Source organism: Amblyomma mixtum, chromosome 2 (assembly GCF_055824585.1).
Source record: "Amblyomma mixtum isolate Tamu chromosome 2, ASM5582458v1, whole genome shotgun sequence".
NCBI classification, from domain to species: domain Eukaryota; kingdom Metazoa; phylum Arthropoda; class Arachnida; order Ixodida; family Ixodidae; genus Amblyomma; species Amblyomma mixtum.
The window spans coordinates 134242215-134266969 of NC_143013.1; the positions used below are offsets into that span (position 1 = coordinate 134242215).

The 24755-nt window shown below is 46.3% G+C and overlaps 1 protein-coding gene and 1 pseudogene across 1 annotated transcript in view; both read left to right on the forward strand.

Moving 5' to 3' along the window:
• LOC149360967 (scoloptoxin SSD14-like) overlaps positions 1-24755 on the forward strand; it is a 67956-nt gene that overhangs the window by 13404 nt on the left and 29797 nt on the right. The window contains exons 4-6 of the mRNA XM_089567963.1: positions 806-903; positions 17795-17984; positions 21946-22115. Of these exons, the coding sequence (XP_089424089.1) occupies positions 806-903; positions 17795-17984; positions 21946-22115 (458 nt within the window). The remainder of the gene's footprint in view (positions 1-805; positions 904-17794; positions 17985-21945; positions 22116-24755) is intronic.
• Positions 22432-23735, forward strand: LOC149360969 (uncharacterized; annotated as a pseudogene).

Consider the following 24755-nt stretch of genomic DNA (forward strand, 5'->3'; position numbering starts at 1 on the left):
GTTTTAATGTCAGAGAATTAGGAGGGCCATAAAGGCAAAAACTGCCTGTCGTCTTTGCTATGCGAAGCCTGTACCTGCCACCGGCGATGGAGGCAGCAAAATTTCCCTCTCCAGTTGTCGGTGAAGGGAAGCAGCGGTCGGATTAAAAATATGTGACTCAACAAAAAATGAATAAAAGGAGCAATTGCGAATAGAAATTGAATAAGGATATAACCAGATAGAACAAAAATTAGAATAGCTTGTTGAATGAAAGGGAATGGACTAAGACTTGGAACTGAATCAGATAGAATCATTAGATTGGCATGTGAAACAAAAATGCTACGTTTCCTCCGCATAAGTATTGAGCGCCCCTAATTTTTTTAGTGCGCCAGTACTGAAACCTCCAATCTCAGATCAAGCCGATGTTTGTTTGTCCGAAGCCTCTCTGTGACCTTGAAGCTGCTCGGGAAGAGGAACCTGGGTATCAAAAGGTAGCACCGGTGGCGGCACCTGTCGCCGCAGGGCAGTGGCGCATCGCTTTACCGCAGTACCACTGCGCCCTGAGTGGTATGAGGACTCCCAGGGATCTATGGACATAAAATAGAGAACGACCAATTCCGCATATATGGGGATTAACTTATTAACACTATCGTGTCACACTCCTAAGGCTTAAGTCAGATTTCGCCGATCTTTGTTTGAAGCCTGCACGACTTTGAAAACTGAGCCTCGAACCGGAACCGAAGTGAAAACCGAAGTGCTGCAGACCGGATTCGCATTTGGCCTAGCGACTTTTTTCTTCTATAACTACGATCTTCTGTCGATGCAGCAGGACGAGGAATGCGACGGCTGTGTTGGCGATGACCAGGGCTCCCGGTTCGTCTTCGCCGGAGATGTACCGCGACGACGCCAACGCTTTGCTTTTCGGTGAGCGCGAATGGATGTACGCCCAGTGCTTCATTTAAGCCATTTTCCACATGGGCACCGCTTAAATAGCAGCTCTTGCGTTGCTATTTACGTTTGCGTTGGAGGCAAGTGAATATTCTATTTCCGCTGGAAGACCTCCACTACGGCACCTCTTTCTTCGGATCCTTCCTTCTTTCACTCCCTCCTTTATCCCTTCACTTACGGCGTCTTTCGGGTGTCCACCGAGATATGTGAGACAGTTACTGCGTCATTTCCTTTCCTCAAAACCAAAACTAAACTAAACGAACTTCCCGGTAAAGCGCTGCAAATCATTTGTACTTTGAAAACAGGGCGAAAAACGCCAAACTAGCTGGAATAGAGAAGACGAGAGTTGTTTTGAGAGCGCAGCTCTTAGGCACCCATTCCTGGCTTGGGCGTCGTCATACTATCGTAAAGCGAAGAGCACGGCGAAGGATGAAACTAGGTTGAAAACGAAGAGAGAGTGAGAATGAAAAGGCAGAGGAGAGGGCATAGCGCTGGAAGAGAGAAAGGCGGAAGCTTAAGGTGGAAAGTGGAAGAGGACGGTGCGGCGGGGCTGGCGAGTAGGGTAACCCTTAATTTTGCGCCAGCAGTCGTGCAACGGCTTCCTAAACGCGTGTACAGACAGCTTTCGTGGTTGAAACTCGCACCACAACCACCTGCGCAAAACCACTGGAAGCGGTAGCAGGCCCCAGGCATTGGAGGGTTTATGAAAAACGACGCACTACCTTTCACTAAGATTGTGGGCTCCTTAATTTTCGCACAGGTGCTTGGCTCATTATGTTCGAATCAGCGTAAGATCTACTACAAAACTTCCAGTCGCAACTTGAGCCTGCCATGAATCGGCAGTTGAACCGTCAGCCAGCACATACATGGGCGTCTATGGGGGCTGTTTGCGGAGTCCCTGCAGTTTATCATGTGAACGGGCACGCGCTACCGTGAATGTGCGGGCCACGCGCCTCATGGCCCACTCCAAACGAGGTCGTCCTTTGTGACTTCAGCATTCCTCCTTGAAGTAATTAGATAAGCCCATTGCCACGCGTTCTCGAAGAGCGGCAAACTGGGGAGAGGACTCCGCAACCGGGCAAGGGTTGCACCGCTCCGCTCTGCACCACTGAGGAGCGTTCGTTCAGGGTGATAGTCTAGAGGCCTTGTGCGACAAAGCTTCAGTGGTTCTCATTGTACTCTGATAGGGAGCTTAAGCGTCGTCCAAGCTTTCTGCCTACATATATCGAAAGATCAAGCAGCGCTCAAACGTTGCATTAGAAAGTACCGTAATTGTTGGTCAACTTCCTTTTTTTTATTCTGTGTAAGGGATCACCGACTCGCGATACTTCCAATACTTTTGCGCGTTGGCAGTGCCAAAATTTGAATTGCAGGTAACAATTAGTAGAGCATTCTCCTTCACTGCATCTACAGGGCCTTATTTATGCCTTATGTTGAAAAGAAATCGCATTATGGTATCATCCGAGGATGTAGCGTAGTAGCCTGCCAGAATTTGTCGTCGGAAACACACATGGCGCTAATACGTTAGCAGCGGTCTTCCGCAGTTTCATGCGGGGTATCGAATGAAATTGCGCACCTCATTCGCCTGCATCTTAAGTTCCGGCGCGAATAAGTCAGCGGTTTAGTCTGCGGAAGCAAAGAAATATGTTTGGAAATACTACCTTACTGTGAGCAACACATCATTATCATTGAAAGCACGAACTGATGGGCGAGTTAGTTATGCATTGTATGATTGAAGCAGCGCAAGGCCGAATGCCAAAGAAGAGAGCAGAGTAAGAAGGAAACGGACAACACAGCGCTGAACTAACAACTGACATTTATTTTGCACGCTGCACGTATAAATACAATAAAACGGAGAGTTGAGCTAGTTGGTACATGTTTCTTGGAAAAAACAGCGCTAAACGAAAGGACAACGAAAAAGAGTACAACAGGACCGGCGCTGACTATCAACTGAAGGCTTTATTAGGAACAACACGCAATATATACTCCAATGACAACCAAGAACGCATGGCAACACCAAAAGCTACAATGATACATCCGTCACCTGGATCCAGATACTTCAGTTCACAGTCATGAACTGTTACAGAGGGGATGCTCACGCACGAGTCACTGTTTTTTTTTAATATGAAAGGCTTCACTGATTTCCCGTGTTAGTTTATCTTTGTGTTTGTACAGAATCTTAGTTTCGTTAAACATGGGGGTACATGATTTTTCAGAAGAATCAGGTTAGTTATTCTGGGAACAGTTCCTATAATGCAAGGTCAAGTTTGACGACGGAGCCCCCCTTAATGAAGTGTTGTGGTCTCTTAAGCGGGTGTTCAAGCACCTTCCTGTTTGACCTATATACGTCTTCCCGCACGTGAACGGCACTTGATACACAACCCCTTCAGCACAAGGGACAAACCGCCGGTCATACTTAATCTGGCAACCTTTGTTTGTTTTTCTTCGTTTCTTTTCCTCTTCCCTGGCCCTTCTATCTACACTGGCATTGTTAGTGAACTAATGTATTTCTGTAAGAAACTTGACACCTCATATTGCAATGTTGCTCTCTCTGTAACAATACAGCGGAATGGAACATCGGGCTTGTGCGTTTTTGCTGAAAAAAATACATCCAGACAATCTTCTTTAGCATTCTTAACAGACGAGTGGAGCAACTGTAGATTCAATTCCCCCAGTAACTTCAAGGCTTCTCGCTTTTGCTGTTTAACATTTGCAGACAATATGAGGTGTCAATATGAGACAGGCAATATGAGGTGTTAAGTTTCTTACAGAAATACCTTAGTTCACTAACAATTGTTGATCCGTTTCTTGTGTCTAATTCCCTGGCTGTTGTTGACTACTTGGAGTGTCATAATCCGGGTTTGTGCAGTATGTTCAGCATAGATGTTCAGGACTTATTTTATTCACTTCCGCTCAATAGCCTGCTAGAATACGTTAGCAAGTGCATAATAGACGATAATGATGAAAGTGATTTCATTTCGAAATGCGGGATCTCTGCGTGTGCCTTTTTGGAGCTTTTGTCTTTTTATCTTAAGTCCACCTTTATTGAATGGGAAGGGAAGTTGTACACTCAAAAACAGGGGGTCTGTATTGGTTCAAAAGTGGCTCCTGTACTAAGTAACATCTTTCTCAGTTATGTAGATCAGGCTATTAAAAGTAAGTTGGGCGTCAGTATAAAACGCATCTTTAGATATGTGGATGATTATCTTGTTTTTGTCGAACATCATAACTTCAATAGGCAGGTCGATGAGGTGTTAAAGATTTTCGAGGCAAGCGGGCACGGATTAACTTTCACCTTTGAAAAACCTCACAACAACGAGCTGCAGTTTTTAGATATAAGATTGACAACGAAGCAAGATCACGTGTGCTGGTCCTTCCTTCAGAGATCAGAGAAGCCTTTGCTCAGTTTTTGTTCAGCGCATTCCAAGGTTGTTAAATGTGGCATAGCAGTTTCTTGCTTAGGTGCTGCCATAACCAAGTCATGCGTGCATGCCATCAGTACAAGTTTTAATCAGCAGGTTCAGAGGCTAAGAAGTGCGGGTTTTCCAGATGATGTTTTATTACTTGCTTGCAGTAAGATAATTAAAAGGGTCAAAAGGCATGAACCACAGGAACCTTCAAAAAAGGAAAAAAAGAAATTCGTTGTTCTACCGTACATTCACCAAATGTCACACCGTTTGAAGCAAGTAGGCAGCAGATATGGCATTGACGTTTTTTTTTTCGGCACCAAACGAGCTCGGCAAATTGTGCGCCATTGTAGATAGAAGGGCCAGGGAAGAGGAAAAGAAACGAAGAAAAACAAAAAAAGGTTGCCAGATTAAGCATGACCGGCGGTTTGTCCCTTGTACTGAAGGGGTTGTGTATCAATTGCCGTTCACGTGCGGGAAGACCTATATAGGTCAAACAGGAAGGTGCTTGAACACCCGCTTAAGAGACCACAGTACTTCATTAAGGGGGGCTCCGTCGTCAAACTTGGCCTTGCATTATAGGAACTGTTCCCAGAATAACCAACCTGATTCTTCTGAAAAATCATGTACCCCCATGTTTAACGAAACTAAGATTCTGTACAAACACAAAGATAAACTAACACGGGAAATCAGTGAAGCCTTTCATATTAAAAAAAAACAGTGACTCGTGCGTGAGCATCCCCTCTGTAACAGTTCATGACTGTGAACTGAAGTATCTGGATCCAGGTGATTGATGTATCATTGTAGCTTTTGGTGTTGCCATGCGTTCTTGGTTGTCATTGGAGTATATATTGCGTGTTGTTCCTAATAAAGCCTTCAGTTGATAGTCAGCGCCGGTCCTGTTGTACTCTTTTTCGTTGTCCTTGCGTTTAGCGCTGTTTTTTCCATGAAACGTATAAATACATTTAGGCACCAAAAAAAAAAGATGCCCAGGCTTAGCTTGGTTAATCCAAGAATGGGTAGCGTATTGCGCGGTCTTTTTGCGCGAGGTATTGCTTGGCGGCACTCGATTTTCTCAGCAGCTTTTCCTCCGTGACGTATGGATGGATGGATAGGAGCGCCCCCTTTGAAACGGGGTGGTGGAAACCGCCACCATGCTCAGCCGTTCTTTTTTTGTTTTTGTTTTCTTTTGTTTCCTTTTTAAAATTTTTTAAGTGGTTTGGTGACATCACGCCACGTGGTTTGGTGGCTGCCCGGCCGCGCCCAAGGGCTGAACTGAGTGACTGCAATATGCTACGCATAATAGAAAACAACAATAGAAAACAACGCAAAGAGATCATTCATGCACCTTCGGCCTTGCGCTGTTTCAATATTACAATCATTATCCATGGCATAGCAAGAATACATTCTGATGCGGGTAATAATATGAACCTACGCTGTGATTTGTGTGTGAATCACTGTTGTGTGTGAAGCACTGTTCCAACAACAATAGAAAACAACGCAAAGAGCTCATTCATGCACCTTCGGCCTTGAGCTGTTTCAATATTACAAGCATTATCATTGGCATAGCAAGAATAAATTCTGATGCGGGTAATAATATGAACCTACCCTGTGACTTGCGTGTGAATCATGGTGCAGCAGTTGTCTTCAGTACAGTTCAGAGCAGTTCGGCGAATGGCTGCAGTGTACCGAGACTGAACTGGGTAGACGTGTTATGGGTGCTAGGAAAGTACAGCCCAATAGCGAGAAACGTTTCACGGCATGTCTTAGCGTCCACATTCTCTACTACTCCACCTTGGGGGATTCCCCTAAACATTTGACCAGCACTGTTCCCACTTCCAGTTACTGATCAATTCGCTCTCGCCCTACCGTCAGCTTGCCGTCCCGGTTAGCTCAGTTGGTAGAGCGACTGCTCCGGTAAAGCGGTGGTCCCGGGTTGGAACCCCAGACCAGGACGAATTTTCTTTAACTACAAAGTTTCTGAGAAAGGTGTATAGCTCTCCTTTGTCGCCGTTGGTCTGCGCTTTGGTGGATGTCAATGTGTGATTACTCCCTTATTACAAATCTACTCCACCTTGGGAGATTCCCCAAACATTTGAGCAATGCGGTGAGATATGTGTGCTGAGGCTGTGATATGCAGTCTATGACTGAGAGAAAAATACAAAAAAACTTGTGTGGAACAATCGTTTCTTGTTGTTGTTTTTGAGTCACTTTAAATGCTTAGTTAACCTTGGCTAATTACGATTAGTAAGAAAGGCGATCCTCGGTACAAAATTGATACACAGTCAAACTGAACCGCCTGCCTGCTTTGATTGTTCAATGTACTACGTTAATACTTATGACCATTCTTTGCCAACTCACTTTTTGTAACCCTCTCCTGCTTGGGAACACTGCTGCCTGCAGTATTTGTAAATACATAATAAATAAATAAATTAATACGATTGAGTTATTCTAGAACATCGACCACTTTTCGTGTTTTGAACGAATATGAAATGTGGCTTCGTACTCCGAAAAAAAAAGTTTGCAGGCCTTCAATTTTTGCATCGTAGTTCCCCTCGTCGTAAAGACGAATTGTTTTCGAATGATTGCGTGTGTTTTTGAGCAGAATTAACTGAGAATAGAAAAAGTATGACTTCATGGTCTCTCACTTCTGGAGAGTAAATGAAAGATGACAGATATTCAGGGTTATTAGCATTTATTCGGTACAGTGTTTTGCGCATCCTTGCACAACGGTGGTTCCAAGATCAATTCAGTGAGGTTAAAATGTAGGCATCGGTGAAATCGTTTGCCTCTGCATGACATGTTAATAGAAAAGTACCTGGTTACTACCATTCTATATCCATGTGGTTATTGTCACTGAAAAGAAGAATGCAGGGATTTCGGTAAGTGGTAACATGTTTCATTAGGGTATTGCTGAGATGACGAAGAAGTCTCGAGTACTCTGCGGGGCCTCTATCAAATGCCAAGGAGCACTGTTTCGGGGGGAGCGCTACAAATGGGACATTATGATTCAGTATTTAGTGTGACGTGTACAATAGAGCATAATATACCTAGTTGAATTCAACACTTACATGCCCCCCCCCCCCCCCTCCCACCCAAGCAAGCCTTGCCGATCGTTCGGCCCACATAGAATTCGGGTGTCACTTCAGCGTCCAACACGTTACTCTACCAAATTTCACTTAGCATCAGTATGTTGCTCCTTGATGATGAAATTAGGTTTGACATGAGTTCACGCTTTGGAAGAAAGCTGCGATAATGGTAAATATCGCCGAATACGAGAGCACATCGGAGAGTGTAGCGCGTTGACATTTGGTTGATTCCTGGTGACTGGACGATTGCTACAGTAATGATGCTTCATATACATGGCGTTTCGATCCGATGTGCAGGGTTTTGAACCGCAAGGAGAACCGAAGAGAATTGAATTCCGAAAATCCGAGTAATTGCTGCCGCATGTGTCGAAGAAAACAGGAAATAAACATTCCATTGCTGAAGTCAGTGTTTTTTAGTTTGCGGCTATTTGATAGGAGTGTATCTTTGGTTTTGTGACACGTAAATTTCAAGATTATGGGACAATTTCGACCGATTTCATGACCGAGATGATGAGCTCTTTCTATGTCGTCAGGTTCCACGGTTCTTTCCAGATTATTACGGAAATTTCAATGATTAGTTTTTCGCATTCTATGTTCCTCTGTCAGTACGGTCAAGGATGCCACGGAAGATTAGGTTATTCTTCGTGATCTGTTGCGGGCGTCATCAGTGCGGGCTTACAGTTCCTGTACCAAGCGAGGCATCTGTTTGTGTATGTCAGGAACGTTTCAATGCCGTCGATGAGGAAATTAAGTGCATGCTAATGCTTTTTTTGATCGACCAGTACTTCAGTCGATTATTGTTTTATGAGTTTTATCTAGCGGGGTTTTCCCGCGCTGTATCTCGACAATTAACTGTGTTTGGCCAGCGGTTAGCTTCCCTAGTTCTGCCAGTACAGCAGGGGTTCCGTTAGGACCAGGTTTAAAAAAAAATGTCTGCCTCTCCCGTAACCGAGAGTAGAGTAAGCATGAAATGTTTACGGGCCTAATGTCATCTCGGTGGACACCCGAACCGCACCGTACAGGAAGGGAGGAACGCCACCACCCGTTCAGCGCGATGCCTTGCCATTTGAACGCAAGGTTTTTTGAGGAAAGGAAATGGCGCAGTAATTCTCTGCCATCTCGGTGGACACCCGAACCACACCGTAATGGAAGGGAGGAACGCCACCACCCGTTCGGCGCGATGCCTTGCCCTTTGAACGCAGCGCTTCTCCCCCGGGCCCCTGTGCGCCTGCGCGGCTTTGCTTCGATGCGCGAAGCCCCTAAGAGTTCACGTATGACAACGAAGTGTATCGTGGCATTTATGTGCTTTTTGCTCGCGTTATTAGAAATCGGCAATTATAATTTCGTGCATTATCAAACGCACAGCGACTGATATCTTGATAAACATTGAGAAGGCACTGGCAGCAGTTATTTTTTGTGACTCCTTTCGAGACCAACCGGCGCTTGCATGCCGGTCGCGTAGGAGGGCTTACAGAGTCTCGTGAAATCTCGTCAAGTCTCGTACGGTGCCCGGATGTTCTCGTTTCAGAGCCCGGATGACTGGAATTCAGTGCCCGGATGAGTGGATTTCAGTGCCCGGATGAGTGGATTTCAGTGCCCGGATGAGTGGATTTCAGTGCCCGGATGAGTGGATTTCAGTGCCCGGATGATGGCTCTCGGTCTCGGCGTGACGTCACCACACTGCCGACAACGGGGGCTAAAAGCATTTCATGCTTAATAGTCCGATAATATTAGTAAAGAACGGATGATGTGAGAACAGTCCATGGCAATGGAAATGCAATACTTTGGGCTTGAGAACTGCAAAAGGACATATTTCTTAATTATTAAGAAAACAGGGCATATGATTTGCTGACCTGCATCACAGCTTAGCAGATTACTCAGTTGCGCTGTGGTGCAGTCACCAAACCCATTTTATGTGAACATGTCTGAGGCTTCGGATGATGCGCAAAGATGTAGGACATGTTCTCACGTTGAGGGAAATCAAAGTGACTCACTAGGCGACCTGCGGTTGCCATGTCGATCGCGGCGCCGTAACACGAATATTAGCGAAAGCAGTACTTCAACGCGTTCACTTGCCCCATAGCGCTGAACAGATGTGGACACAGGGAGAAAAATAGGACGGGCGCCCGTCCTGTTTGTCTCCCTGCGCCCGTGTCTGTTTAGGGCTATGTGGCAAGTGAACCGTCAGCAATTCGCCCAAGCTTCTATTCTGGCACTTTAACGCGGTAGCGTTAAAGGCCCTGTTGTCCAGAAAATCTTGTGTCGGTTTTCTCAGCGTCAGCGTTGTGAGCGAAAAATGATGGGCATGGCCCTGGCAGGTGGTCTCCAGAGAGCAACCTAGGAGGCAGACGGGCCCCCTAGGTCACGTGACCATGCGGCGTCATCACAAGCTGCCCACCGGACAGTGAGCAAACTGCCCTCCGTGGCGGGTGGCAGAGAAACCTGGATTGTACACCTGGGAGAAACTTGGGTTGTACAAGGCTCACCGCAGGGCTGTGGCGCATCACTTAAGCGCTGCACTGCTGTGCCAGGAGGGGCATGGGGACTCCCAGGGATCTATGAATGTAAAGCAGAGAATGACCTTCTGCATATATGGGAATAAACCCATTACGCTGTCGCGTCATACCCTTAAGGCGGACATTAAGTGCCCCGCCCAGCCGCCGCGCTGGCTCAGTGGTTATTGTGCTCGGTTGCTGACCCAAGAGGCGGGTTCCATCCCGGCCGCGGCGGTAGCATTTCGATGGAGGCGAAATTCTAGAGGCCCGTGTACTGTGCGATGTCAGTGCACGTTAAAGAACCCCAGGTGGTCGAAATTTCCGGAGTCCTACACTATGTCGTCCCTCATAGCCTGAGTCGCTTTGGGATGTTAAGCCCTCATAAACCACGAATGTTCTCTCCCTTTTTTTTAGACGGCCCCTTAGCGGTCGTCCACAACGCCTGCTTGCGCTCATAGGTCCAAGCTTCCGCACACGGTCGAAGCCACACGTGGCGTACGTCAGATGATGGGGCCACATAGAAAGCGCCAGTAGCTAAGGGGCGCTATCAGCCAGAAGCACGCCTCTAATCGTTCAGGATGTCAGCTCGCGCTTTCCGCGGCCCAGGCGGCTGACGGCAGCGCTTTATAGGCGCGCAGTGCAATAGAGCTTCCTCAATATTACCTACACGGAAAACTGGAACCACCGTCTGCGCTACTTTCTTAACGAGCTCTTTATCCACTGCGGGAATGCCGGGAAGAGGACATTTCTTATTTGGCTTGCTTAGTATGGGCAGAAAACATATATTTTGTTTTGAAGTCAGCAGCTACGCCGCTGCTTGCCTGTGATTCTCCCCTCTGCGCAAATTACTTTCATAGTGCGCGTATCACTTCAATAAATTTGACACGCCTGTTAGGCTGGAATGGAAACGTTCACACCGTTACTTCGAGGTTTTCCGCGAGAAATGTCGTGTTGTTACGACTGAATCCACGTTTCATACCCAACAGTAGACAAGCCAAATACGAAACCTCATATTCCCGGAATCCCTGCGACTCTCCATGCGTTTCTAGGCAATGTTGGGAAAGTCTATGCGCAGTGGAACGACTGCAGGGCCACTAATGGTAGCAAACTATTAGGACTAGTTTCCCTATAGGTGGAAGCGGCACCGTATCAGCCTCGCACTGAATAAGCTTAGCTTGTTGGGCCAGTTGGTGCATGGTCACGAAATAAAAAAAACGAGCAGAACAGGACGCGCTGACAAGTAGTTGCAGACAGGACGACGCTAGAAATACAACTGAATTTTACGCGGTGAAAACTGTCCCAGCAGAGCAGGGCACATATGCACGTAAGCAACAACGCCGACAAAAAAAAAATTAATAGTGCAGGTGCTGATATCTTGCACGTGACAAACTATGTTTCGTTCAGGAAACTGTATTCTCTTGCAGTGAACCGGACTGAGCTGTTGCTGCCGCATGCAGTGCCTAAGTTCTTCATTTGAAATGCTTGTAGGCAATATATATTTGTTATACAGGGTGTCCACGCTAACTTTAGCCAAGGGTTGAAAAATAAGATATTTGGGATAGGCCAGGGAAACCACTTAAATACAGCTACCAACCGGCTTGCGCACCATAGGCAATTTTTTGTTTTGCAAATAAATAATTAGCAATTGAGATAATTTTTCTGAATGTTTAAATATTGACTTTACACAGCAGATGTGAATAGCAACGATGTGAATAGCAAAGTTGGAAAAAAATCACGTGACTAGCGCTTCGCGCGCCACGATTGTGCTACTCTCAACCGTGGCTTGAGTGAACGATATCAGCTGCTGGCAAGGCGCGACGACCTCAATGCTCCGGCAGGCCGATATGTCGACGGTGGTTGCGACGCTCGCGCGAGCCAGTCTGCAAGTGTGGCTGTGCAACTTGCACCGTCGCGCTTGCACACTTTTTAAAATCACCTTTTAACATCATGTCAGACTTTGTGCATGTACAGGCGTGGCCATAAGTAAACGGAGCACGCTATTGCGTTCGAAGTGCAATCACGCTTTCTCCATTGGTAATGAAGAAGCGTTGTTTGTCTACAAGAAAGCCCACCAACCTCCTCTACCAGCATGCGCGTACCACTGCAGGAGATTTCAATTAGGTGACGCGTGCAAAATATTCGAAGACAGTTGCGTGCTCCGTTTACTTCTGTCCGCGCCTGTATGTGCATTTGTGGTGCAGCGTCGTCCTGTATACTCCTTGTTATTTAGAACGCCTCCTTTCCTGCCGTTGTTTTCCCGTAGCTCAGCCCAGCGTGCGCAGCAATCAGCCTTGAGCAAATCGCAGGGATCGCTCGACCCACGAGCGTCCACACAGTGTCAAAGCCACTTGCAGCGCGCGTCAGCGTAACGGGCCACTCTGGGCGCGCCAAGATTAGGAGTGGGCTAAGGATCACATTGAAGCCTTTCCTAGTGCAGAATTTTGTCTTCTTTTCGTCGCGACCCAAGCGGTTGTGGTCGGCAGCTTTGAGCAGAACAGGCAAGCTTAGTAATCTGCGATTTGTTGTTGATATTGCCACTCAGGCTATGAACTGCAAAACTTAATCAGAGTTAGACAGGCAGAGCAGAACGATGGGTGTTAAAATTAGTATGCAGAGAACCAAAGTAATGTTCAATGGTCTCGCGGACGAGATTTTTTGATGCTCTATCCTACTCCCTAACTCTTCCTTTTTTCAACAATAAATGTTTTTACTACTACTACTACTATCCGATGGTACCATTCTTTTTTGCATAAACCCATTCGTTCGGACGTAATTGTGCGGACATGCTCGTGGTGACACTAAACCGCCCACTTTTGCGACGTTTTTGGTTCTAATTAACTAACTACTTAATCAACCTCAACCCCCCTATTTCCCTTACGAGATGCTTTGATGCTCTGTACGATGGTAGCATTCTTTTTCGCAAAAAACAATTCTTTCGGACGCAGTCGTGTGGACAAGCTCATGCAGACATATGCATACAATGCTTACGCATTAAGGACATTTTTGGCTTTAATTAATTAACAAATTAAATTAACTCAAACCCCCCCTTTTCCATGCGAGATTTCTTGATGCTGTATCTGAAGGTACCATTCTTTTTCGCACGAACCCATTCGTTCGGACGTAATTTTGCGGACAAGCTCGTGCAAACATAGCCATAAAATGCTGACGCATTTAAAAGCAGTTCGCAATGACCGCTTGAAAGGCTTTGTCACCCGTAGATGTTGTCAACATAAGCAGAGACAGTTCATGTGTCATACAATGGAGTAAACTACACTACAGGAAAAATATTACACGTCGTGAAACAAGGAAAAATGAAAAATGACAGATTAGTACATTTCAACACAGTCACAAATACAACCTAATCAAAGAAGACTTCCCGTGATGATTATTTTTTTTGACACAAGGGCATCTGTGGCCAAAGAACTTAATACAAGGTTTAATGAAGTGTTCCCGAAGGACCGAAAAATGATTTTTTAGATTGGTATAGGTCAAACATTTTGGCAGAATATACTTCAACATAGCAAAACCATTGTTTGTTCTTCATCTGGGTATCGCAAACATTTCATGGTCTTTAGTTGCATGGGTATGTTGTGAGATACAAGTTGGACAATGCGGGTCAAAACGAGATAATTTGATGCCGTGATTTTTATAAACGCAAGCAAAAGCAGTACTCAAACAGCTTATTAACCTTTTCGGTTCTGGTGGCGCTAACTGACACCACAACATAAATGTTCCGCTCGCGCCAAAGTAACGGACGAAAATACAATTACTTTTTAATAGGTGTTGCCGATAATCTCTGATGTTGTTTAGTTTCATAAATATCGAAATGTGCTCGAAGATAATGTGCTGCAGTGTATTCGCGCACGTGCACACTAATGAGATGGGCCTGTATAAATTATTTAGCGGTCTAAAGTTTTGTTTCAACTCATTTCGTATCTCGGCTACCGACACTGATCCACTAAATATTATACACAAATACTTTGGATACCACTCGGCGTACCTTAGAAGGGGTGCATTTGGTATGACATCTATTCCTGGAGAGATTCTAAGATCTAAGTTGAGCAATAAGCACCCAATGCCTTCTTGAGTAATGAATATGTTATTAATGGGCGGATGATTATTGCACAGGTTGAAACTTGGTCTCATACTATCGTCATTTGTAAACACAGAGCACAAGAAATCGTTGAAAGACATTGCTATTGAAGTTTTATCGGTCAGGGTTTTATCATTTATGCAAAAACTGGACAAAGGTCCGTTTTTTGAAGAGAAATAGCGGCAAAACTTTGCCGGGAAAGAATGGAGAAAATTCTTCATAGACACAGCATGGAAGTACCTTTTGCTTCTCTGATGCAATCTTTTGACTGTGCGAGCAATGTGGAAAGTTTCCATGCATTAGTTTCCGAGAAACACCTGCGGGGTTTTCAAATTTTTTTTTTGCCTTTCTTCTGAGGCGTACATTTTTCGTCGTTTTACATCTGTTCGCTTGGCTTTGTCTTTTAAGCCGTGCAGGAATGAAGTGCTTGTTGCACCTTAGAACAAGTTTCTTGAAAAGGCAACAAAAGTCGTCCAGACAGTATGCTCATGATTCAGCAAGAAAGTCAAAATTAGAAAATTGACTATCTAAGGCATCTAATATGTCGACGTCACCAGCATGTGAAAACGAAGTGACTGAACGTTCTTTCTTTTTGTTTTTGTGTCATGTACTTTAGTTCTAAGGGTAAGCATATCATTCTATAGTCCGATACGCCGACAGCAACGTGTATTTTTGGATCACGGCGAAGTAGACCACTGCTGACTAAGAAAAGATCTAGTATTGATGCAGTGCTGTTCTGAATGCAGGTAGGATCCTTTACCAATTCTGTTAAGTCATGTAAAATTATAAGGTCGACAAGTGGTTAAGCTGCCTTAGAGAGGGGATCGGATAAATTTCTGTTCCAGTCGGCAGAAAGAATATTGGAGTCGCCACCTAGTAACATGTTACAGGTGGGAATTGTTGAACCCGTATTGGCAGTCGTTGATAGCAGAGTGTTTCTCGATGGAATTGTGAACATGACAATGGATCACACGTTCGAGCCCGTTAGAAAACAAGGGCAGGACAGACATTGGCCTATAATTACATAGATTATTTCTGCCTCCCTTTTTGAAAATTACGGCCACCCTAGAAAGTTTTATGTCGGCAGGAAAACTGCAGGTAGACAGCACACTGTTATATATATCGTTAAACATACTTTATTGGTCGGCTTTGGATTTTGCGAGAGTCTAAGCTTGTCGGGTCCTTCAAGGTTTCCAGAGCAGAGTACACCACATTTTCTTGAGTTAGTCGAAAAAAATGGCTGAGGCTTAACTTGGTTAAGCCTGGAGAATGCGAAGCATCATCGTGTCGCGTAATTTGGAGGCGCACAACCACAGCGACGGCGCGAGGTGGGCCCCCGTTTCTCCACTGTCGTGACGTTATCAAGTCACGTGGTGTGACGTCATGTATCGCGTGATTTGGAGGCGCACAACCACAGCGACGGCGCGAGGTGGGCCCCCATTTCTCCACTGTCGTGACGTCATCGTGTCACGTGGTGTGACGTCGTGTCACGTGATTTGGAGGCGCACAACCACAGCGACGGCGCGAGGTGGGCCCCCGTTTCTCCACTGTCGTGACGTCATCGTGTCACGTGGTGTGACGTCATGTATCACGTGATTTGGAGGCGCATAACCACGGTGAAGGGCTGAAGTGGTAGCTAAAGTAGTATGCTTCGCATAAAAGGGATTCTAAAATTCTGTCACCAAAAAACCTGGAGCAGTGACGGCTGTGAGAGCGACTTCAACTGCAGTAAAATGTTCATTAAAAGCATTGGCCAATCACAGTCCACTTAGTTCAGTACCTTCGACTGTACAGGTTGTAATTTTATTTGGTCGAGTAATTTCGTTGAGAAGCTGATTAAGTCATGTTTACGCAAAAAGCGTACTGGCACTAAAAGACGGAGACAACACACACAAGACAGGACAGACAGGCGCCAACTTCGAACTAAAAAACCACCCCTTCTATCCGTTGCTTTTCTGTTTTGCTTTCATCTTTTTGCCTACTCGTGTGGTTATTATGTGATCTTTTCCCCTTATGTAATGCCTTCGGGCCTTTAAGGGATCAATAAATGAAATGAAATGAAATGAAATAAAGTTAGTTAGAAGTTGGCGCCAGTCCTGTCTGGTGTGTGTTGCCTGCGTTTTTTAGCGCCAGTACGCTTTTTGCGTAAACATGTCACGGTACAACCAACTAGCTCAAATCGAAGTATTGCAGATTAAGACGACTTCATTTTTCTGTAGGATTACGCGAGAGTTCCTTATCAAATAGGTTATTAAGGTATTGTGGTAAGTCGGCCTAGCTGACCTAATTTCATTGTTAAAAGTAAAAAACCTGGCGAACATCGTGTGCGTCTTTGTTTACGAGTCAAATAAGTCGTGGAGACATCCAAAGTTTGCAAGCATTTTTTGGCACCTCTTCTTCAGAGGAATGAAATCATACGTGATAGACTGGCAAAAAAAAAGCCGCAAGAAAGTACTTTAAGCAGTATCAGAGTCAGCGCTTGTGAAAACAGGATCTCAGTTCACGAGCTATCTTCATCATCATCAGCCCGAATTACTCCCACTGGAGGGCAAAGGCCTCTCCCATGTCTCTCCAATTAACCCTGTCCTTTGCCAGTTGCTGCCACCGTATCCTCGCAAACTAATCTCATCCGCCCACCTAACTTTCTGGCGCACCCTGCTACGTTTGCCTTCTTTTGCAATCCACTTACCCTTAAGGACCACCGGTTATCCTGCCTTCGCATTACATGTTTTGTCCAAGCCCATTTCTTCCTCTTGATTTCGACTAGGATGTCATTAACCCGCGTTTGTTCCCTCACCCACTCTGCTGTGCTGTCCTTAACTTAACCTGGACCCTCTTTGTTAACCTCCACGTTTATGCTCCACAGGTGAATACCGGTAAGATACAGCTGTTGTAGACTTTTCTCTTCAGGGATATTGGCAAACTGCCATTCATGACCTGAGCGAACCTTCCATATGGCTCCACCCCGTTCTTATTCTTCTCGTTATTTCCCTCATGATCCCAATCTGCGGTCACTACCTGCCCTAAGTGGACATATTCTCTTACTGCTTCCAGCACCTCGCTCCCAATTGCGAATTGCTGTTGTCTTGCTAGGCTGTTGGACATTTGGTTTTCTGCATGTTAATTTTTAATTCCACCGTAACTCACTGATGATGCTTTGCAGTTCATGTTCTGAGTGACTTAGCAAGGCGATGTCATCAGTGAATCGCAAATTACTTAACTCTTATGCCCAACTGTTCCCATTTCAGGCGCCGGAATACCTCCTGCAAACAGGCGGTGAATAGCATAGGCGAGATCGTGTCTCCCTGCCTGGCACCTTTCCTTATTGGAATTTTATTGCTGTCTTTATGGAGGACTTGTTTGCGGGACGGTTTGCAATTATAAGTGATAATTATTAAATTTCGGGTACACAGGTCGGCCCAAATAATTCAAAGCTAGTTTTGAATTTGCGTTCATTACTTATGAGCTATACGAAACCGACTTGTCATTATTAACCGCCTAACGGACACATTTTTTTTTAATGGTACGAAAATGGTAATTTAGTATACGTGCCGCCATTTGTGTTGCCAAACCAAAAATATGCTTTCGGTGAGCCGTACTTGCTTCAAACCGAATACAGAGTTGCAGGAAACGCACGACAATCTCGAGACGTCAAGAGCCAGAAATGACAGTCGGGTTATGATGAGCCCGGCTCGTCTAAGTATTCTAGGGGTTCGTTTAATCCATGACAATGTGCCGCATTTCCGGGCAGTCGCATGCTCAGGTGACTCCTTCCCTGTGCAGGTGCGCGTTCAGTGGCGACCTTCGGCGAGCTGAAGGGCTACGAGCTGCTGCTGAACGTGACCGGCAGCCGAGTGGCCTGGCGGACGCTCTTCGAGGACGCCATTACTCTGGCCGAGAAAGGCGTCCGAGTCTACGGCCAGCTTGCCGACGACATCGCCGTGGTTGCAGGAGACCCGGACAGCACTGCCAGGTTTGCCACCTGGACTCCACCGCAGAGAGCATAGAGTTTCTTACTATTACTTAGAGGGAAATCTGGCAGCGCTGCACTTCAGCCACAAGGACGCTCAAAGTATCATGGGACGGTGAGCTACTTGGTGCGGGACAGTCGTCATTTTTTTTTGCGGAAAACGGAGTGGCGCTACTAAGATGTTTCATTCCGAAAACGCTGTTCGTGTGTGCGCAGACGACTTCCGTGCGAACGCAGTGTGCAAAAGCCGTAGGAGTGAAAACGCAGCGACACACGACGCCAATAAAAGGTTTCACTTTTCCGAAATGCCATTAAAAATACTCTTAAAGTATCTAAGCAACAACCTTTTTTTAGAAACATATTTACTTTTAAAAATGCGCCTGTTAATTACGAAATATTAGTTTTTGTAGTGCTCATTACATGGCCAATAGAAAAGCTAGCCATCTCTTATTTTGGGCAAACTTTGCATTTACATGTTTTTTCTGCTCATTTGTTGCAATTTACAGACAGGATATTCAATGTTTTTCGTAGTCATTGAACAGCTTTATTTTTATATTATTTTTTGGCCAAATGCTGTAGTTCTGCAGTCGGTAGCTCACCGCCCCATGATGCTTTGATCGCCCATGGTGGCTGAAGTGGTCTCGAGGGGCCTCCATGCAAACTCCCATAGACGGGTTGTCAGCTTTCCCTCTAGGTAGTAGTAAGAAACTCTATGGCAGAGAGAGATTCTTGGCCAACCTGGGGTACTCGGGTCGCGAGTGTTGAAGAAGAAGTTGAAGTTTATTTGTCAATCTTAGTGGTACAGGTGTCACTGGGAGAGAGAGGACGCGGGGAAAAAAGCTGCTTGAATGCAGCTTGAGAGGCACCCTGCGCTCACACTGCTGAGGCAACGTATTGCGACAGTTGTTTACAATACAGCTACAGGTGAGGCAGTCGAAAAAAAATAACTAAAGTATCAACATGAATGGAATACTTGCAGTGGCATTTCAACATTAGCATCACAATCGCAACAAAAAGCGTCATAAATACTCAAAACCAAAAGCATCATATCATCCAAGTGTACAACATAAGCAAAATTCGCCCGTGTTATAGTTTTAGTCACAGTTCAGAACAAGTTATAGTTAAACACCTTCAAAAAGGTACAAAATGGTTTTTAGGCTCCTCACTGTGATGTCTCTTAGCGATATGTTGTTTTTTAAAATGTTCAGGTATTTTGGCAGAATAAAAGATAATGATTGCATACCGTATTTGGTTCGAAAAAGAGACAGTGACCAAGGAAATTGAGAGCGGGTATCATAGACGATTGAATAGCGAGACATTTTTAGAAGCGAGAGAGCGGTTTCATTGTTAGTAAAAACCGCAGTTTTGTACATTGATAGCAATCTGAAAGGAAACAAAGAAGTGATCTTTAGGATGCTAAATTGTGGGTCTGCCACGATACGTTTGCTATGAGTCTAATTGCCCGCTTTTGTACTGTTATTAGTTTGGATATGTTGTGCTGGGTCGTCGTTCCCCAAACTGTGAGACAGCAAGTCAGTGATGGGAGAAAGAATGCTTGATAAGTGAGGACCTTTACTTAAGGCGAAAATGTGTCCCTATGTTGGCAAATAAGACCTCGCTTCAATTGTTTCCGAACATGATTGACCTATTCGTCCCAGGTATGTACTATATCTGTCTCGAGAACACTGGGCTATCTTAGAACATAGCACGGTCGTCTTATAAGTGTCCTCAGTGCGAATGCGCGAGTTCTCATTATCGTTTTAGTCGGCTCACGATCGGCAGTGAGACACCACTAACTTGTGTAATTGGTTGTGTCGACGTCGCCTTGAGCATGGCGGAATGAGTCGATCAGCTCATCTGCATCAGCGTCGCTCGATTGCAGGAAGAATGAGTGGTACCAGAACTTAATTCCGCTCAAAATGTCGTGTCTTAAAGCTCTGCGAATCGTTTATTTTTGTACAGTGCAGGTGAAGGTTGTGACCTGTCGTAAGAGGGGCATGGAGAAAGCGAGACACAATTTTAAGCGGAAGGAAAAAAAAAGAAGAAAGAGCACAACTGCAGCAACTTCATTTTCTGAATGCTAATGAAACTAGGTTTTCTTAGCGTCTTAACCTTCTCCTACCGACAGCTCGAACTATTTATGGAAAATTCTCCACAATATTCGCTTGTATCACAATATGGAACGCTTTACCACACGAAGTTAGATCATCATGCAACAGTTTTATTTTTTTTGCATCGTATTAAAAGCTTTTTAGAATTGTAAATTATGGACTAGCTCTATGTACCCTAATGTATTTTTTCCCGTTTCTTGATCCACTTTTGTTGTTTAATGCTTCTTGCCTTCGTTTGTACATACGCGATTTTATGATTGTCTTTTATCGTTGTTTGTAACTAGCAACCACTGTCTTAGTATCTGTTTAAACTACCTGTCTTGTGTTAGGAGGTCCCCCTGACGGTTTTTTAACCATGGGACCTCCTAGAGTACTAGCTTCAATTAATAATTTTGCTTGTATAACTGTTGCTCAATAATCTTGACTTGACTTGAAAAAAAACTTACCTGTTCGAAAACAAAACTGAACACGCACGCAGAGCACTACGCCACTGAAAATGACACTGCGCAAGGCTTCACAGTAAATACGACTTGAACAGTTCTCGGAACGGAGTACCTAAACCGTGAGAGTAAATAGGAAGTTTGTAATCAGGCCGCTACGCCACTATTAATGCGATGCCGACACTGCGGGCCACTTCACTGCGACATTTAAACTACCTATGTGGTCACCTATGTGGTCCCCTTATCAAAATTACCTGATCAACATGCTTGAATCCGTACAAAATAGAGCCGCTCGTTTCATCACACAAAAGTACCACCCCCAGTCCAGTATCACTAAGATTAAACTTGATATCTCCCTCGAACCATTACATATTCGTCGCTCCATCGCTCTTTTATGCTTACTTCATAAATATCGTCATAGCACCAGGCCATCTCCCTTGCCCCTCGAAGAGCCTTCACGCATTTCACGCCGCCTACATAATCAGTATAGCATTAAACGCATTTACGGAAGAACCTTAGCATTCAATTCATCTGCACTTCCACGTGCCATTATTCTTTGGAATGATCTTCCCAACTGTATCGCATCTATCGGCAACCACCAATCATTTCAAGACCAACTGCACAAACATTTTCCTTAACGACATTGTGTCTTGTTTGAGGTTGTTCTGTGTCCTTGGTTCCCTTTTCTTCTCGTTGGTATTTTACAAAGTTTTGGTTTCTTGTGCAATTTCAACCATTTGTATGTTTTTTTTTTATGGCTACTGCTTTTTCTTTTGATGTGTATTGGGCACATGCGATGCATTCTTGCTACTAATTTAATTTTTGTTGCTCGCGGTGATGTATGTCTTTTAGTACGTTTTGCCCTGTATATTTATAATTGTGTTTAATTTTTGCATTGTATCACGCGTTGTTTTTAATTTATTCTTACTACTTGCTTAATCCATTGTTTTTGCCCCCCTTACTCAATGCCCTTCTGGGCCCTGTAAGGTATTTTGAATAAATAAATAAATAAACATCACTGCCCATAGAACTAGGAAAATCCGAGAGCGCTGATTGGTGAATAAGCAGTTGGTTGTCTTCAAATAGCTAAATAAGGAGCATATTAAACAGCACGTTTTAAGTGCCAACTATTCGCGAAAAGTTTGCAAGCGGACTTCAAACAAGGTGGTCCACCCACAGAGGTACAACAGCAGCGCATGGCCTGGAGCCGCGTGGGTAAAATTGGCGTCTTTGCTGTTAACAGGGTGCAATAAAGTCCGCCTAGGAGTGTGTTGAATTACCGGGGTTAAGTATCCGGTTTTCCAAGCGGCGGCGCACAAGAGGAAAATTTTTTCGCAGTTGAAACGCTCCTTTCTTTGCAAACCTCTTTTGGAGTTATACACCCGCACTGCGATGTCCGTCTCCTTCCCACAGGAAGCACTTGACCAACCCTGTGACGACGCATGTCCTGAAAGAAGGCGACTGGTTGTACAACCCGAAGCTTGCGGAAATGCTGCGCCGGATTGCCAACAGCCCCAATAGAGGCCGCTTTCTCGACGAGGGTGCCGACATCGAAGCCCTTGTCGAGGAGCTGAAAGACCGCGGTGAGTGAACCAAACACGTATCCGGGCGGATGAAAGCGCTCTGTGTGAACATCTAAAAATGCAGCTGGACCCGCTTCAATTTTACTTTGAGTTACGCAACTCCAAGTATCCTAAAAACCTAATTCATTAGAGCACGTGGCTATCTTCACTTCATAGTGCCACCTGGTGTTCTCAGGTGGTGCTGAAGTGTCTTCGAAGACGTTGAAGTGTCTCGCGCTGGTTGGCTGCCTGCTTGCTGTATTCTGCCGGTTAGCGACCTGTCGCCCTATTTTCCGTTACATATTTTGGTGGAGGTGCTGGGTAAAGATCCCCGTATATGTCTCATACTCCTCCGGGTACCCTGGGCTCCAGTCCTTCGCTAGTGGACACCCCCGTGCACCGTGCTAGCCGGAGAAACCAAGGCCTACCTCCCGAACACGGGCTTTTGGAGTCTGCCAGAGCACCCACCCATCGACCTGCCATGCCAGCTGCAGCCTACTACACCTTGCAGAATCCGCGACTGCCCAAACAATTCCACTGCAGTCAGCTCGAAGACGTAGAAGACTGGCTTCTCGAGTTTGAACGCGTGGCCTCATTTAACCAGTGGGACGACGCCGCCAAGCTTCGAAACGTCTTCTTTAGTCTCGAGGATGGTGCGCGTACCTGGTACGAAAACCGAGAAGACGCCCTAACATCATGGCATGAGTTCCGCCGACGCCTGCTGGAGACCTACACCAGCACGGATCGTCGAGAACGGGCTGAACGGGTTTTGAAGTCTCGTATTCAGATGCCGAATGAGACTGTAAGCATGTACGTGGAGGATATGACTCGGCTCTTCCGGCGAGCTGACCCGGCCATGCCCGAAGATAAAAAGGTGCGCCAGCTCATGCGCAGCGTTAAGGAGCAACTTTTCGCTGGCCTCGTGCGCAGTCCACCTGGGACTGTTGCTGAGTTTCTCACGGAAGCGGTCACGATGGAGAAGATGCTCTTGCGGCGGTCTACCACCTACGACCGGCCGGTACTCGCCGCTTCACTTACAGAGCCGCTTCCTGCCTTCGGGGCTAACCCTGGTCTTCTCCGCGACCTGATCCGCTCCGTTGTGCGCGAAGAGCTCCAGGCGCTTTTCGGTGCTCCCCTGCCAACGGCCGGCTCTCTCGCTAGCCTCGTCCGCGAAGAGGTTCAAGCTCTGAGGCCTTCGTTCCCGTCCGTGGACCCGCCGTCTTTACCCAGGGAGTGCCGTCGGCCAACGTATGCTGAAGCCTTGCGACGTCCTGCGCCCTTTTCGGCGCAGTTTCCTACGTCCAATCAAGGCTCGCTGTTTTCCGCACACCCCGACACCTACTACATCGACAATCGACGATCGCCCCAGCGGAATACGGACCTGTGGCGTGCCCCAGATCGGCAGCGTCTGTGCTTTCACTGCGGGGACCCGTTCATCTGTAGCGCCAGTGCCCGTATCGACAGCTTGGGCTGCAGGGGTTTTCTATCGACATGCCCCGTCCACCAAGAGGTCAACGACCCCGGGAGATCGAGGACTACGTAGCCCAGCAGCGCATGGCGACAATTCCCTAGCGGCAGTCTCGGTCTCCATCACCACGCCGACCTTCGCCACAGCCCCAAAGCTCCTCCTGGATGGCGTAGAGACGGTCGCCAAGTCCCCGCCGGGAAAACTAAAGAGAGCAACCTCAGGGGGCGAGGCCACTGGCAATCGATGCGAACAAGACCCCCCGACAACGCGAACAGCGACCGACCGCGATTTAAAGGCAACGACTGCAGTACCTGAACTCGGAGATCGATTCTCGTTGGATATACCCGTGCTTCTCGATGGCTATAAGGTTAGTGCTTTGGTGGACACTGGCGCTGATTTCTCGATTTTAAGCGGAAAGCTAGCGGCGCTTCTTAAAAAAGTAATGACGCCATGGTCCGGCACGCAGATTCGCACGGCTGGCGGACATGTCGTAACTCCGCTTGGCCTATGCACGGCAAGAGTCCAAATTCGCAGCTCCACATTTGTTGTCAGCTGCCTAGTTCTACCTGACTGCTCCCGTGACTGTATCCTTGGCGTTGATTTTCTTCGAGAGTATGGAACTATTATTGACCTCCGAAAGCGCACTGTCACATTTTCTACCGAGAAAGCTGATGTTTACTCCGAGGACTGTCCACGCCGCGCCGCGCTTCGAATATCCGCCGAGAGCGTTCCGCCACGCGCCAGTGTTTTTGTGAGTGTTCACTGCGACGGACTACGTGAAGGGACTGTGGTCGCAGAGGGCAACCTGTCCCTTTTGCTCACCCACGGCATCTGCTCAGCGCGAAGTCTCATCCATCTCCGCGACGGCTGCTCTGAGCTCCTGGTGACTAACTTCTCTAACGAGCCCCGGCACCTTTTTCAGGCTACTGCCATCGCATTCGCCGACCCCTTAGCGGAGGTTTCCGAATGTTTCGCGTTCGAAGCTGTTAGACCTGTGCGCCCATCCCTTGACATCAGCCCGGACCTTTCAGTGACTCAACAGCGAGAACTACGTGCCCTCCTACTCGAATACGCTACCTGTTTCGCTTCTTCGTCGAAAGTCCGGCAAACGGCTCTTCTCAAGCACCGCATCATTACGCCCGACGATGCCCGCCCCATCCATCAGCAGCCGTACCGTATCTCACCGAAGGAGC